General features: G+C 49.3%; 1 protein-coding gene across 9 annotated transcripts in view; it reads right to left on the bottom strand.

Annotated features, from left to right (window-relative positions):
* Positions 1-13,081, bottom strand: part of ACACA (acetyl-CoA carboxylase alpha) — a 121,936-nt gene that overhangs the window by 21,174 nt on the left and 87,681 nt on the right. For all 9 annotated transcript variants that reach the window (XM_065646888.1, XM_065646895.1, XM_065646894.1 and 6 more), the window contains 3 exons: positions 5,786-5,929; positions 4,943-5,063; positions 1,640-1,736 (listed from right to left, as the gene is read on the bottom strand). In XM_065646888.1, coding sequence (XP_065502960.1) covers positions 1,640-1,736; positions 4,943-5,063; positions 5,786-5,929 — 362 coding nt within the window. The remainder of the gene's footprint in view (positions 1-1,639; positions 1,737-4,942; positions 5,064-5,785; positions 5,930-13,081) is intronic.

The following is a 13,081-nucleotide window of genomic DNA, read 5'->3' as shown; positions in this document are numbered from 1 at the left end:
TTATAACTTCTATATTAGGGCCCATGTGACCTAATAAAGAACATCTTTATCCAAGTATTACAGTTATTTATTGAACTTGAAAACAGCTCAAAACAACTTCTGTTTTCCATTATACTTCATATAAATTTTATCAGGCTAGCACATGAAGATGCTACATCTTGTTTTATAGTGTGTCCCTGGACAAGTTGCCATAGAATAATAAAAGACAATTTACAGCCAACAGCACACATATTCCAAACATACATACAAAAGATGAGTTTTGGCAGCACTTACAGTAACAATCCCAGAAGAATACATTCATATTTGTTTTTTCAAGACGCCACTGCTTTTGAAAGAAGCCAGTTTCATTTGTATTATATATACCTGCGTGTGAAGTCCAAAGCAACTCGGAATTTGTCAGAAGAAAGGAACTGCAAGGGAAGCTGAGTGTGGGCCTAGACAGAGACTTTCTAGCTTTGCCAAATCTTTGATTTCCCCTCTCCAGTCCCCCAGTACAAAGCTTAACCCAAAAGCCTTCAAATGATTGTAATAGGTTGTGAGATAAAACTTCAGAGCATCACAGAGGGACATTTTGCTGAGGACACCCTCGTATCTGGGAGCCTCTTTCTATGGCTTTTTCGCTTGTTAACAAAAAAAAGAAAAGGCTGACAATTAACCAAACCCACTGACATCAATTAGGAGCCAGGAGGCTGCTGGAGGCAGGAGCATGAAGCTCTGTCTGGAGAGGAAAGCTGGCGACCTGAGGAGCCACGAGTGACAAAGGATGCGCGGCTGCGCTCGGACAGCTCGAGCACTTGTGGAAACTCGAGGGAGACAAATGTTCCCTCTCCAAATGGCTTTATTTGGAGAGAAAGTAGACAATCCGATCAGAAACTCACAATGCCATTTGGGGGAGTGTGTATGAAAAAACTAAAGAAGAAACGAGGGAAGAGGTGAGTGAGGGGGTTTGGAGCGCAGCTCCGATCTGTGTTCTGTCAAAACCCAGGATCCCACCTTGGGGCTGCTGCTCCTGCCAGCTCTGAGCGCTCACGGATCTGCAGCGGCTGCAGATATGTTCAAGGCAGGAATCTAAATCTCAAGGCAATGGGGAACGTTTTAGAATTCTGCACAGGTGCCACTTGGCAGCAAGGTAAGGGATGCACATCTCTGCATGGTGACAAACAACCGAGAGCAGGTGTGGCGACTGCTCCTTTGGAAAATGCTGCAAGTTATTCCATGCAAACCTCAACATTAAGCTGTTCTCTGTGCAGAGGTTCTTGCAATTTGCTCTAGTTTTAGCTGAACTTTCCTTGCAAGTCGAATAAGGCTTCAAAATCATAAACTGCATAATGCACCTTTGACTAAGAGCTGCAAGAAGGCCTCGCTGTGCAACCAGGTCCCTAGGAAAGCACATATTGTCTGCCATAATTTTTAACGATATCTCTCTTTTTGGCTTTTGTGCATGTTAAAGTTGTCACCTCTAAGCAAAACAGGAGAAATGATCAGACCACGCTTCATCTGTGTGGTAAAGAAGTATCCTATTCAAGTAATGACTTATTTTTACTCGTAGACATCAACTTTCAAAGGAGGTTCTGGAAAAACACAAAGCATCATGACAATTTGATTTCTACAGATGTGTAAAATGCCTCTTAGAGTTTACCTTGCTCTACCAACCACAACTGTCTGTGCCCAGGGCTGCATGATTTCCAGGAATGAGCCATTGTCAAAGAAACCACTGAGCCACTGTCCCTTTTGACCTAAAGGGAAGGGAAAAACATGGAAATATCAGAGTGGGGAGGAGGGAAGGGAGAAAGAAGAGAGAATATAAAAGAAGCAACTGAAACTTGCTTAAAAATGCCAACTGGAGAACTTGGCACTGTCTATCTATTTATTTATTTTAAAATAGATTATAAGACAAGGGAACATTAGACAGCTGAGCATTTGTCTGCCTTCAGCCATCACGTCTTATTTCATTTGCTAGTCTGCATAAAGACAGTCATTTATCAGCAAAAGCATCATTTATTGTTAAACGATTGGGTTCAGATAGCAGAGGGACTTCGCCTGCTTTTAAATAAATAACTCTGTTTTTTTCAAGACACTACAAACATTTGTCAAAACGCAGTAAAGTCATTAAAGATGTTTTTCAAAATGCCTAATTCCATTTTAAAACTTATCTCACATTTTTCTCTTGATTCTGCCCAACCTTTTCTTTAAAGAAAGCTGAAGAAATTCAGAAGCTAAATATAACATTTTATATGATATTTTAAGGCCAGACCACACATCTGAGCACGTTTCATCCGTTCTTTTAGAGCCTCCGTCCTGGACCAGCTCCCAACCACCAGACCTGTTCTCTTGCCCAACGACGGCAGCAACTTCCTAACACTTGAGAGAAATCAAACTGTTTCCAAAGAGCACGTTACCAAGATAATTGTGCGGTTCCAGAGAAATAAACTGTTCCTGCCCCTTGCAGACAATGAGCTTCTACGCTGAAGTATAACAGCTTGATTACCCTGATCATGCTAACGATGGACTACTTTTATTTGCCCTTTCTGAAGTCAGCGCAGTGTCAGATTTGGGGGGTTCTTCCTGCATCACAAACTCCAATATATTGACAATAAATCTCCACCCCCACGTGCAACAACAGATTCCCTCACATAAAATTCTCAGGATGACAATTACCCCCACGGGAGTGGGGTGGCACTTTATGGTCTATTTATCTACTTTCCACAGGTTTTTCTTAAGCAGGTACGAAAACCACTACAAAGAAGCTGTGCCTGAGAGCTGCGACCAGCCCGCTCTGCAGCGCCCAGCTCGCTCTGCAGCACCCAGCACGCTCCGTATCGCCCAGCCCGCTCCACGGTGCCCAGCGCGCTCTGCAGCGCCCAGCCTGCTCTGCAGCGCCCAGCCCGCTCTGTATCGCCCAGCCCGCACCGCAGCGCCCAGCCTGCTCTGCAGCGCCCAGCAGCGCCCAGCCCGCTCTGCAGCACCCAGCCCGCTCTGCAGCGCCCAGCAGCGCCCAGCCCGCTCCGCAGTGCCCAGCAGCGCCCAGCCTGCTCTGCAGCGCCCAGCCTGCTCTGCACACCCAGCCCACTCTGCAGCACCCAGCCCGCTCTGCAGCACCCAGCCCGCTCCGCAGCGCCCAGCAGCGCCCAGCCCACTCTGCAGCACCCAGCCCGCTCTGCAGCACCCAGCAGCGCCCAGCCCGCTCCGCAGCGCCCAGCAGCGCCCAGCCTGCTCTGCAGCGCCCAGCCCGCTCCGCAGCGCCCAGCCTGCTCTGCAGCACCCAGCCCGCTCCGCAGCGCCCAGCAGCGCCCAGCCCGCTCTGCAGCACCCAGCCCGCTCTGCAGCACCCAGCAGCGCCCAGCCCGTTCCGCAGCGCCCAGCAGCGCCCAGCCCACTCCGCAGCACCCAGCCCGCTCTGCAGCACCCAGCAGCGCCCAGCCCGCTCCGCAGCGCCCAGCAGCGCCCAGCCTGCTCTGCAGCACCCAGCCCGCTCCACGGCACCCAGCAGCGCCCAGGCTGCTCTGCAGCACCCAGCCCGCTCCGCAGCGCCCAGCAGCGCCCAGGCTGCTCTGCAGCACCCAGCCCGCTCCGCAGCGCCCAGCCCGCTCCGCAGCGCCCAGCAGCGCCCAGCCCGCTCTGCAGCACCCAGCCCGCTCCGCAGCGCCCAGCCCGCTCCGCAGCGCCCAGCAGCGCCCAGCCTGCTCCGCAGCGCCCAGCCCGCTCCACGGCGCCCAGCAGCGCCCAGCAGCGCCCAGCCTGCTCTGCAGCACCCAGCCTGCTCCGCAGCGCCCAGCCCGCTCCGCAGCGCCCAGCAGCGCCCAGCCTGCGCCAGCCGCACAGCCCAGCGTCGGGGCATCGAGATGCTCTGCCCACCCAGACAACTAGAGAAACCACGACTCTCTGGGAGCACCAGCTTTCCACTGGGGCTTCACAAAGTTCCAACAAAAAAAAAAGAAAAAAGAAAAAAAAGAAAAAGAAAAAAAAAAAAGAAAACAAAAAAGCCCAAATCCTCCCAGCTTTACCCCTTGGCCCCAGCTCCTGAGGAATTTCATCTGAACAAGCACCTCTGCTTCTGCAAACCCAAGTCCAAAACCAATTAAAAGTGGCGATCCAAGCGAGCTAACCTCTGCTGACTTAAACAGGATGGAGAGTGTTTTATCAAGACCAAACTTGTAATTACTGTGTTCTACATTCCTTGCCTCTGTGGCCCCACTGTAAAATGTGACCATCCATTTCAAAATTATCTCTTTATCGTGAGCCCAAAGCTGATCGTTTAGATTCTGGCCTCGTGTCGGGCGTCAGTTTGAAGAATATCACGGCAATATCTCCTCTAATAAATGGCTTTAACTTTTCACCTAGGAGATATCTGCTTTAACTTATCACAGGGAATCATCTGCTTTCCTTAACGCTTCCACTAAATTAAAATCTGAAGTCACTCGATTTGGAAGCCAGTGTTAGCTGCACTCAGACAGCTGGATGAATTACTTGAGAGATGATGAAAAAATATTATCCAAAACCAGAAAACTTAGTTTATCAAAAATCTCATTTTAGCCCCCCAAACTCATTAATAACAGCAGGCACAATGGTCCCCCCGTTTGCAGCATGTACGTACACAGGCCGTGCAACCCCGAAAGCAGCACGGGGGTTCAATGGTTTGCAGCGTTTCCAATACAATTGTTCTCCAAGGTCTGCAGGAATACCAGGATTCCTTTAGCGTACAGACCCTTCGCATACGGACTTTGCTCTGAACCATAAAAAAAGTCTATCAAAGTAACTAATAATTGTAAGCATCCTCAAGCACTCAGAATTTACATGCTATTTTTATATATTATATTCAATTGTATGAAAATAGTTACTTTATAAGCTCTGAAATGTATTTGGATTGCAGACATAAAGCCTTGACAAATAACCTTGAAGCAAAACGCATCACTGCGTATCCTGGCCCCAGAGATGTACGTACTTGGGTTGGGGCGGCCGGCCAGCATCCAGCGAGGGTCGTACGGCGTCTTGGTAGGAACAAACTCGATGGGTCTGTCTATGGGATCCTTGACTCTGAGGATAGGAACAGGGCTGTGCACGCTCTGAGGGAAAGAGACAAATATTGAAGGAAGAGATTCTCCTGCACGGCTTTGCACCAAACACCAACTCCGAAGGACCTGTCGGGGTCCTTGTGCCCACTCTGCACAACCGTGACTGCCGGGATCCCGCAGCCTCGGCAGAGCCCGGGGACATTCCCAGGGTGCTCTGCACAGCCTCTCAAAGCCTCCTTTGGCGTCATGTGGCATGCATTGTACTTCATTTGCTCTTGAACTTCAGCTGTAGCCAGTGTTAGTGAGGGGTTGCAATTTAATTTTTGAAAGGTGACCAGGCCACCTGACTCACTCTGTGCACTCTTTCCTGCAGCAAGGTGACCTGCCTGGTCTTGCTGCCTTCCTGGCTGCAGAGCGGCTTACACATACACATCAACTCCTGCTGATTACCACCTCGGAGGGGAACTTTTAGAGTTTTTTCGGCAACAGACAATCCACTGCCCGCATAAAATCCCGCTGCCCAGAGGGCAGCACGCCAGGGGACTGATGTGCAAGAACCCAAGGCAGTGCCAGGTGGCCCCGCAAACCAGCGCCTGCAGCACTTTGAAACAAAATCTGCTTTGTGTACTTCAATACCATCCTGCGTAACAGTCTTAATCATGAGCATTTTTCCAGGCACCATAAAACACTCACAGATACAGAGCCCCCCCAAAAGCCTGTGAACAAAGCGAACGGGTAACGGCACCCCGCGCTCCCGCAGAGCCAGGAATTACCTTGGGCATGTAGGAAAGCCACTGCAGAATCGTGTAAACTCCTTCAAAATCATCACACACCGTGCTGTGCGTCACTCCGTTGTTGTGCATGATCTGGATCCCGCCCAGCTGGTTGTTGGAGGTATAAACTTCCCGTCCAAGCACCTTTTGAAAGAAAAACAGGAAGACCGTAAGAGGCTGGGCTGTGACAAGGAGGTGCTGACCAAGGAGACACACAGAAGCCCCATCGCTGCAGCAAGTCCTGATCACTTCAACACCAAAGGACAGAGCAAACCACTCACGACAGACCTTCCCAAGCCCCGTGTGCTGGTAAGATCTTATGAATCGTGGTCTACAAGGGGAATGATACAAGTGGGGAAACCGAGGCGGGGGCGGTTATACACCTCGCCCTTCCCCAATGGAGCTGATACACAACCACGTCTCCCGTGTGCTGACCTGAGCTCAGCTGACTGATTCGAAATTGCTTTAAGATGACTGGTAGGGTGGACTCATTTCAACCTTTAACTGGGGAAAAAACCAACATGGCACACAAAGGCGGGTACAGCAAATACAAAACCCCACCAGCTCCTTCGAGAGACTGGGAAGAATAAACCTCTGCCGGGCTTCTCATTCTGTTTCTTGGCTCCATCTCCAACCTCAGCCCAGGCACCGCGGCTCTCTGCTCATTCTCCTGCTGTCTCTTCCCATTTGCCCTCTCGCTGACTGATACACTGATCTCTCGGTCACTCGGCTTTCTGCTCCGCTGAGTCCATATTACTAATAACACCTCTGCCACGGCCAGTTTACCTCATGAAGGCAGGAGCACATCATTACAAAATAAACTCATAACTTTGACATTCTAGCAAATACACGCCGTTTGTTATTTTTATGGGTTGAGTCTTTCTAACAGACAGAGGGCATTACATACCTGCTTCATTTAGATCTTAAAAAACCCCTCAAACACACACGACCAACCTGGGCTCCCGCAGCAAACAAGCAGTGCAGCTCATCTGAGGAAGGGCTGCCCAGGAGAGGAGCCCAGGCCAGGCCGGTCCTTACCGGGGTCTGGCTTTACCGCCATCCCGCCATCCCACAGCGAGCGCTCGGGACGTAACTCATCTCACCCATGGTAGAGCTCCACATTTCCCAGGATTTGACCTTTTGGGCTGAAAGAAGGGGCTAAAGGGACATGAAAACAGAAAATTTTGGTCTGGTTATAAACCTACACTGGACCAATTAGCTCATTTCCTGCACAACATCGGTTAATCACGGCCAAGGTCAGGGAGCCGCTGTGCCCCCAACACATTGCTGAACCAGTACGGCACAACGCATCATTTGCTATCTCCAAATTTACTTTCCTTTGGAGGGGAACCGCCCGGTGGTCTGGCACTTCACAAGCTCTGGATGACCCTCACAAAACTCCCTGTGAGACAGACGGCAGTCGAGGTTTACAAAGAAACCAAGGCACACAAGTTATGCAGCTAGCCCAAAAATTCAGAAGTCAAAGTAAGCATTATGGGATTGCACAGGGATGTTCCCAGTCTCCCTTCCAAGCTCAAACAGCTTCATCTTCCCCTAACAAAACCAGTGCCACAAAAAGGCATGGGAAAAAGACAGCAGCACAGATTTAGGTTCAAGGAAAAGAAAAGCGCAGGCCTCCAGATGCCAGGCACAAGCCTAGTTAAATGCTTTCCACAGAGGAAAATAAAAATAAAGAGGATTTAAACTCCCCATCTATGAACTAATGCAAACATATGTACATGCAAAATGGGCCTGTGCTGCTGCTTATCTAGAGACACTGTAGACAGCTCAGGTTCACCACTGCTGACAGGCAATGAAAACAGTCTAATATACCGCCTGCTCTCGCCCTTAAATCCCTTTTTGGAGATCAAGATAAATATGCAGTTCCTTCTCCCGAGTGCTCCAGACACTCCGGTGAAGTGGCGGAGCATTGTGAGGGGCTGTGCAAATGAAATCCCTCCGTAGCACCGAGCGAGCGCAGGATTTACTCGGTGGTGTTTGTCAGCAGAGGCAGCGCCGTCCCAACCCGCGTTTAAAAGTTGTTCTGACGCACACTCGCCGCCTTCATTTGTACAACACGCGTGTCCACACGTGTGCACTTGCACCTGTGCTGGGCGCAGGAGGCAGACGTAATGCGGGCACACGCGAGCTCTCCGTCAGAGCTGGACTTGAGCACAGTCCAAATGCACAGCAGGGACCTGCAGGGACACGGCCAGGCCGGGTGCTGCTCCCCTAGCCCTGCACGGGGGCTCTTCTGCCTTCTGGGGAACCACCAGAGATCCTGCCAACTCGTTTCGCACACGCAGCTGCAGAGTGAATCTGGAGCCAGAGGTTAAAAGGCACGGAAGGGCCAGCCAGCTTACAGACAATGATCACTGGGCTTGAGAAAAAAACGAACGCAATAGCTCATCCATTCAGCTCTGCTAACACCTCATCTCTGACCTCAGAGGACTACATTTTTAAAGGCTGACAAGTAATTCAATCTCCAATTAACAATCTTAAATGGTGCAATGCATATTGCTGTATAAATGTTTCTGCAAGAAAATATCCAAGGGTGAAAGAGAATACATCTGCTGGAGGAGTCTCAAACTGGTGCTTCTGCAATTAAAGGACTCTGATGTTCCTCGCTAAGACACACGGTCAGCAGAGGCACAACTGGATTTAGGAAAATTGCTAAATCAGTTAGACAAGTAATGCTAGAATCAAACTCAGGGCAGAAATAACTGCACGGGATTAAATCCTGAATCTGAGATGACCGGGATCTGTCAAAAGGGTGAACTTTAAACCCTGAGAGGTCGGGTCTGCAGGGCAGTACGCGGAGTGTCATCGAGGGGGAGCTCAAGAAGTGACAGGAGCCTTAGCCCAGGGCTTACAGAGGCATCTGTTCGACACACAAACACATCCACGGAAGGGTTAAGTTTGCAAAGCAGGTTGTTCCAAAGGCTACAGCACTCCAGGGACCAGTCAAAGACGCAGTGACCGGAGTCAGCTGCACAGAGCAGAGATCAAGAACGGCCCAGTAAGAGGGGTGCGAAAGAACAGGTTCCAGGATTTTAAAGCTGAGATACACAATCCACATTTACCTGAACACCGGCAATATCTGACCTCTGATCTTGTGCTTAATCTGGTGACAAAAACAGACAAAAAGGAGCAGCCACGAGCAGCAGAGCACCAGACAGTATGCTTCTGGCAGCAGAAAATTTGCTTTGAATTCTTTCCACCCCTTGAAAGGTAGAAAAACCCAGAAACCACGATGCTGTCCACCTGGAGTTTGACGCACCAAAGGAAGCTGCTGTGGGTCAGCAGCCCCACACACAGACCCCAAACCCGCCCCTTCGGAGGTTTCTCGTGAGGATCCCTCCTGAAGATAAACCTTCGCAGTGCGCAGCGAGCCGTGGATTTAACGGGGTACACGGGACAAAACGCTGTGTCCATGTCCCCGGCAGTGAAACGGTCAGAAGGCAACGCCAGGTCTAGAACTGCACGTGTTAAGCTCAGCCCATGACTACAAGAACACAGACTATTTTCCAGATAATGCGATGTTCCATGCCACACATGTACAAAACACGCAGTCAACACTTATTTCGTTTGGTCCTCCCAAGCCGCTCTCCCTACCGCGATGGGAAACCACGTTTCTTTCTCCTTCAGAGGATCTTTTGGGAAGTACAAAGGAGTGCCAGGATTCCAGCAGCCTTTTCAGCCTTTCAAAGACCGTCCTCAACAGGTTTATAGCCACGTCATATGCATATTAACCACTTTCTAGCACTCAGACCCACGATGACCAGCTGCTTTCTCTGTGCTCCTTTTCAGACACCGAGCTGCTCGTTAGTTGAGATATTTGCTGTAAAGCTGGTTTGCCTGCAAACTTGATTGGCTCATATGTTTCATCAAAGATGAAAGATCCGAAAAAATGACAGCAGAGGGCTTGAATGGGAATCATTATGTAACATAAGTGCTGTTATTATTCAGAGCATATCATGTGTTTATATCAAATATAAGTGCCAGATTTTTATCCGAATAATTTCAATAATTGCAATTCCCATCCCACAATTTATATTATCTGCCAGAAACCTGAAGCAGAAAAGGCACATGCACACACTATAAATAGCCTATTTTTCATAAACAGGCAGAAATGACCAGAATGAATGTCTCATCAGAAAACGCAATGTAGGAACTTAAAACCTGACTGCTATTATGTGCAGCCAAGCCTCGGCAGATCTCACGGCGCTTGTTTCTATCGCTCGGCTCTTCCCAGCCCGTCCCGCGCGGCTGGCGGGTGACAGGGCAGCGATGCCGACAGCACCAGGCGCAGGTCGGAACGGAGCCCAGCCCCAGGTTTGAGCCCATGTGCAGACACCTCCTCTCTGCCCGGAGACCGACGGCACTTCTTGCATTTCTAATCCACACGTGTGTGCAGTTCCTGCACTTTTAATTTACGAGCGTTCGGTGGGGGACCCTTCTGACTTGGGAACATATTGGCTCGGTCTAATGCTTGGAGATTATTAAAGTCAGAGCTATACTCCACTATCAAGTCTACAGATCTTTTATTTAGAAGATATGGTGCTCTAAATGCACAAAGAGCTCCCTGTCACCTTCACATTAAAGCCCCTAGTGCCTGGTAAATGGAATTATATAGCTGTCATCTCCTTTCCCCAAAGTTTTAAGAGTACAATGGGCTCATTTTTTCACACTCCATCCCAGCTTCAGAACTAAGAGACCTACTTTGTATTGATTTAAAGTCTCAGAAATAAATAAACCTGCTTCACCAATGTGATTCACAAGAAATTCATGATACACTATTGCATGATATATTTCAAGCTGTGGCTCCGGCTCTTTTTTCCCTTTGGTGAGTGATGGGGAGGTGGCGGCAGGGGGAGGTGGGGGAGCTGACAGCCTGATGGGTATTGGGGATGGCTCCTGACTGCAAATCCACCCGCAGCTCTCACCGGTGGAGTCCTTCTCTTGTTTTAATTTGGGGAGATCAGAGAGGGAAGGCGAAAAAGCGATTGCACTTCACCTCGGGGGCGGCGGGGAGGACGCGTCCGGATGGACACGGAACCGCCACGGTGCTTCTGCACCAGGGCACAGCCCAGGGCACGACCGGCGGACACCCCGGGGCGCCTGCGCTCCTTGCGGATGGCGGCAGGAAACGCTCCTGGGAGGAAACGGGGCTTTTTCCATCTTGCAATAGCGGATGAGGGCTCTTGAAAATTCCTGGATTGCAACAGAAAATCAAGTCTTGCAATCTTGAGATCAGAACAAATATCAGAAAGGGACAAGTCATTTGCTTCTGACTTCTGAAATATTTGTTGTAGGTGTTCGAAATAAAAATAAATTTGGAAAGAAAAGTCGGTTGGGGGAATTTTTTTAAAAAAAAATTTAAATTTTTAAAAAAATTTAAATTAATTTTCATTTGACAAAAAAAAAATTCCAAACGATAAATTCATCAAAACTGATACTTTTTCCTGAAGAGTTCCAGCTTCAGTGAACTGGCATTTTCAAATGAAAAATGTCTTGTCAAACAATTCCTGCCCAGCTCTCCCTTCCCAGCATAGGGGACTGCGTGTTTTGCTCAAGGTCACTCCATCAGTCAGTGGTAAATCAAAAGGGCTCAATATACTTTGCAAACTAAAATTACAGCCCTCTATTCTACATGGTGCAAACGCTCATAAATCCAACCTGTCCCAGTTGGGGGTTCCCTAATCTAGACACTAGTCCCATAAACAACATTATGTATCACGGAGACGATCATTTAAGATCTCGTTTTGGTTGTTCCCCTGGTCACCTCTGGACCCCACCTGCAGGTACCTCTCTCAGCAGGACACCGGAACTTTGTCCCCTTTGCAGTGTGGGTTGGGGCGTCACCGTGAGATACGTGACAAGTCTCCAGTGCCGCTCCTGGAGCCCACAACGGCAGATCATGGCACTGCATCCACTGCAGAAAAGACCCACGGGCGGGTCAGCCTGATGTCCTCCTAGGGACACCCCAAGAGAGGGGAGGTCAAGACCAGTTATTATGGGGCATGTCTGAAGTGTCGTCTTCTGTTCAGCTCCAGGGGAACTTCAGGTACCAGAGTTAACGCTTCAGTAATAACACCTGGCAGGATTGCCAGGAACTGGGATACAATCCTGTGTACGTGAAACACTTATATGTGTTTAAAACACAAAGGACTTTCCCTGGAAGGTACGGGAAGAGATTCAGATAGGCAGAAAATGGGCCACTATGCCAAGCACTTTAGTGGGAATAAATACCCGTACAGCCCCCACAGCACAGGCACCATCCGCAACAATAAACTGATCCAGATCCGTATTAAAAATGATAGAAGGAGGGAGAAAAAAAAGTCAACAGAAATCTATTAGACTTTCTTCCCTAAGCAAACATAAAGGGACTGATAATGCAATGCCTGGAACATAAATTGTCTCTAATGGGAACAATACACAAATATCACCACTTAAAGAAAGGCAATTAAAAATAAAATGTAGAAATAGAGAGCGGTGTTTGTTTATTTGCACTCATCTGAAGCCCAAGCATCCGTTCTGCTCACATTAATTCCTCTACAGAGCAAAGACCCTTGTGTGACCAGGAGCGCCACCAACCTGACACCCCCAGCAGCTGCTGCCTCTCACTGCCATTAAAATAAACCAATTCTGCTCTCTTCCTATTGCCAAATATTGCTAAAGTGAGGCTGACTCTTACAAGAGCCCTACTCAGAGCTGGGTTCTCAAAGCAAACCGGCCTTGTTGGGCTGTGTGCGCTGGTGACCTGCGCCGGGGAGAGCTCCAGCAGCACCCAGGTCCTGCTGGGGTTCCGGCAGAGCTGGAGGAACCAACCTGCACCCTGAGAGCACCCGTGTTCTCAGCACGTCGCCCGCGACCGCCCCGGCCACGACGAGCGGCTTCACCCACGCGCAGGGTCACCCTGGGGAGACCCGCCAGAGGAACCGGGGATGGCTCACGCTGCTCAAGTGTCAATGTCTGTTTGACATTTCCTAGACCCTCTTTGATTAGCATTCTCAAACACCCTGCACCCACACGGATCTTCCTAATAGTCTTGCTGTGCCACTACAGAAAGATTCATATCATGCATTAATAATTATAATGCTTCTTTGAATGACAGGGATGGCACTTGCTGTTCTAACTCACATGATTGCTCTCACATGATTGCTTTGATCTAATCCCAAGACTGGAGTCGTCTTGAGCAGATACTGAGCTATCCCTGCCTTGAATCTCAAAACCAGAGCTTTCCACATTCTGTATTTTACACTAAAACCCCCAAAGAGCTTTAAGTCTCACAGG

The sequence above is a fragment of the Caloenas nicobarica genome, chromosome 17 (assembly GCF_036013445.1).
Source record: "Caloenas nicobarica isolate bCalNic1 chromosome 17, bCalNic1.hap1, whole genome shotgun sequence".
Lineage (NCBI taxonomy): Eukaryota > Metazoa > Chordata > Aves > Columbiformes > Columbidae > Caloenas > Caloenas nicobarica.
Note: the sequence above shows the minus strand (reverse complement) of the source record. Positions and strands in the feature narration are given on the sequence as shown.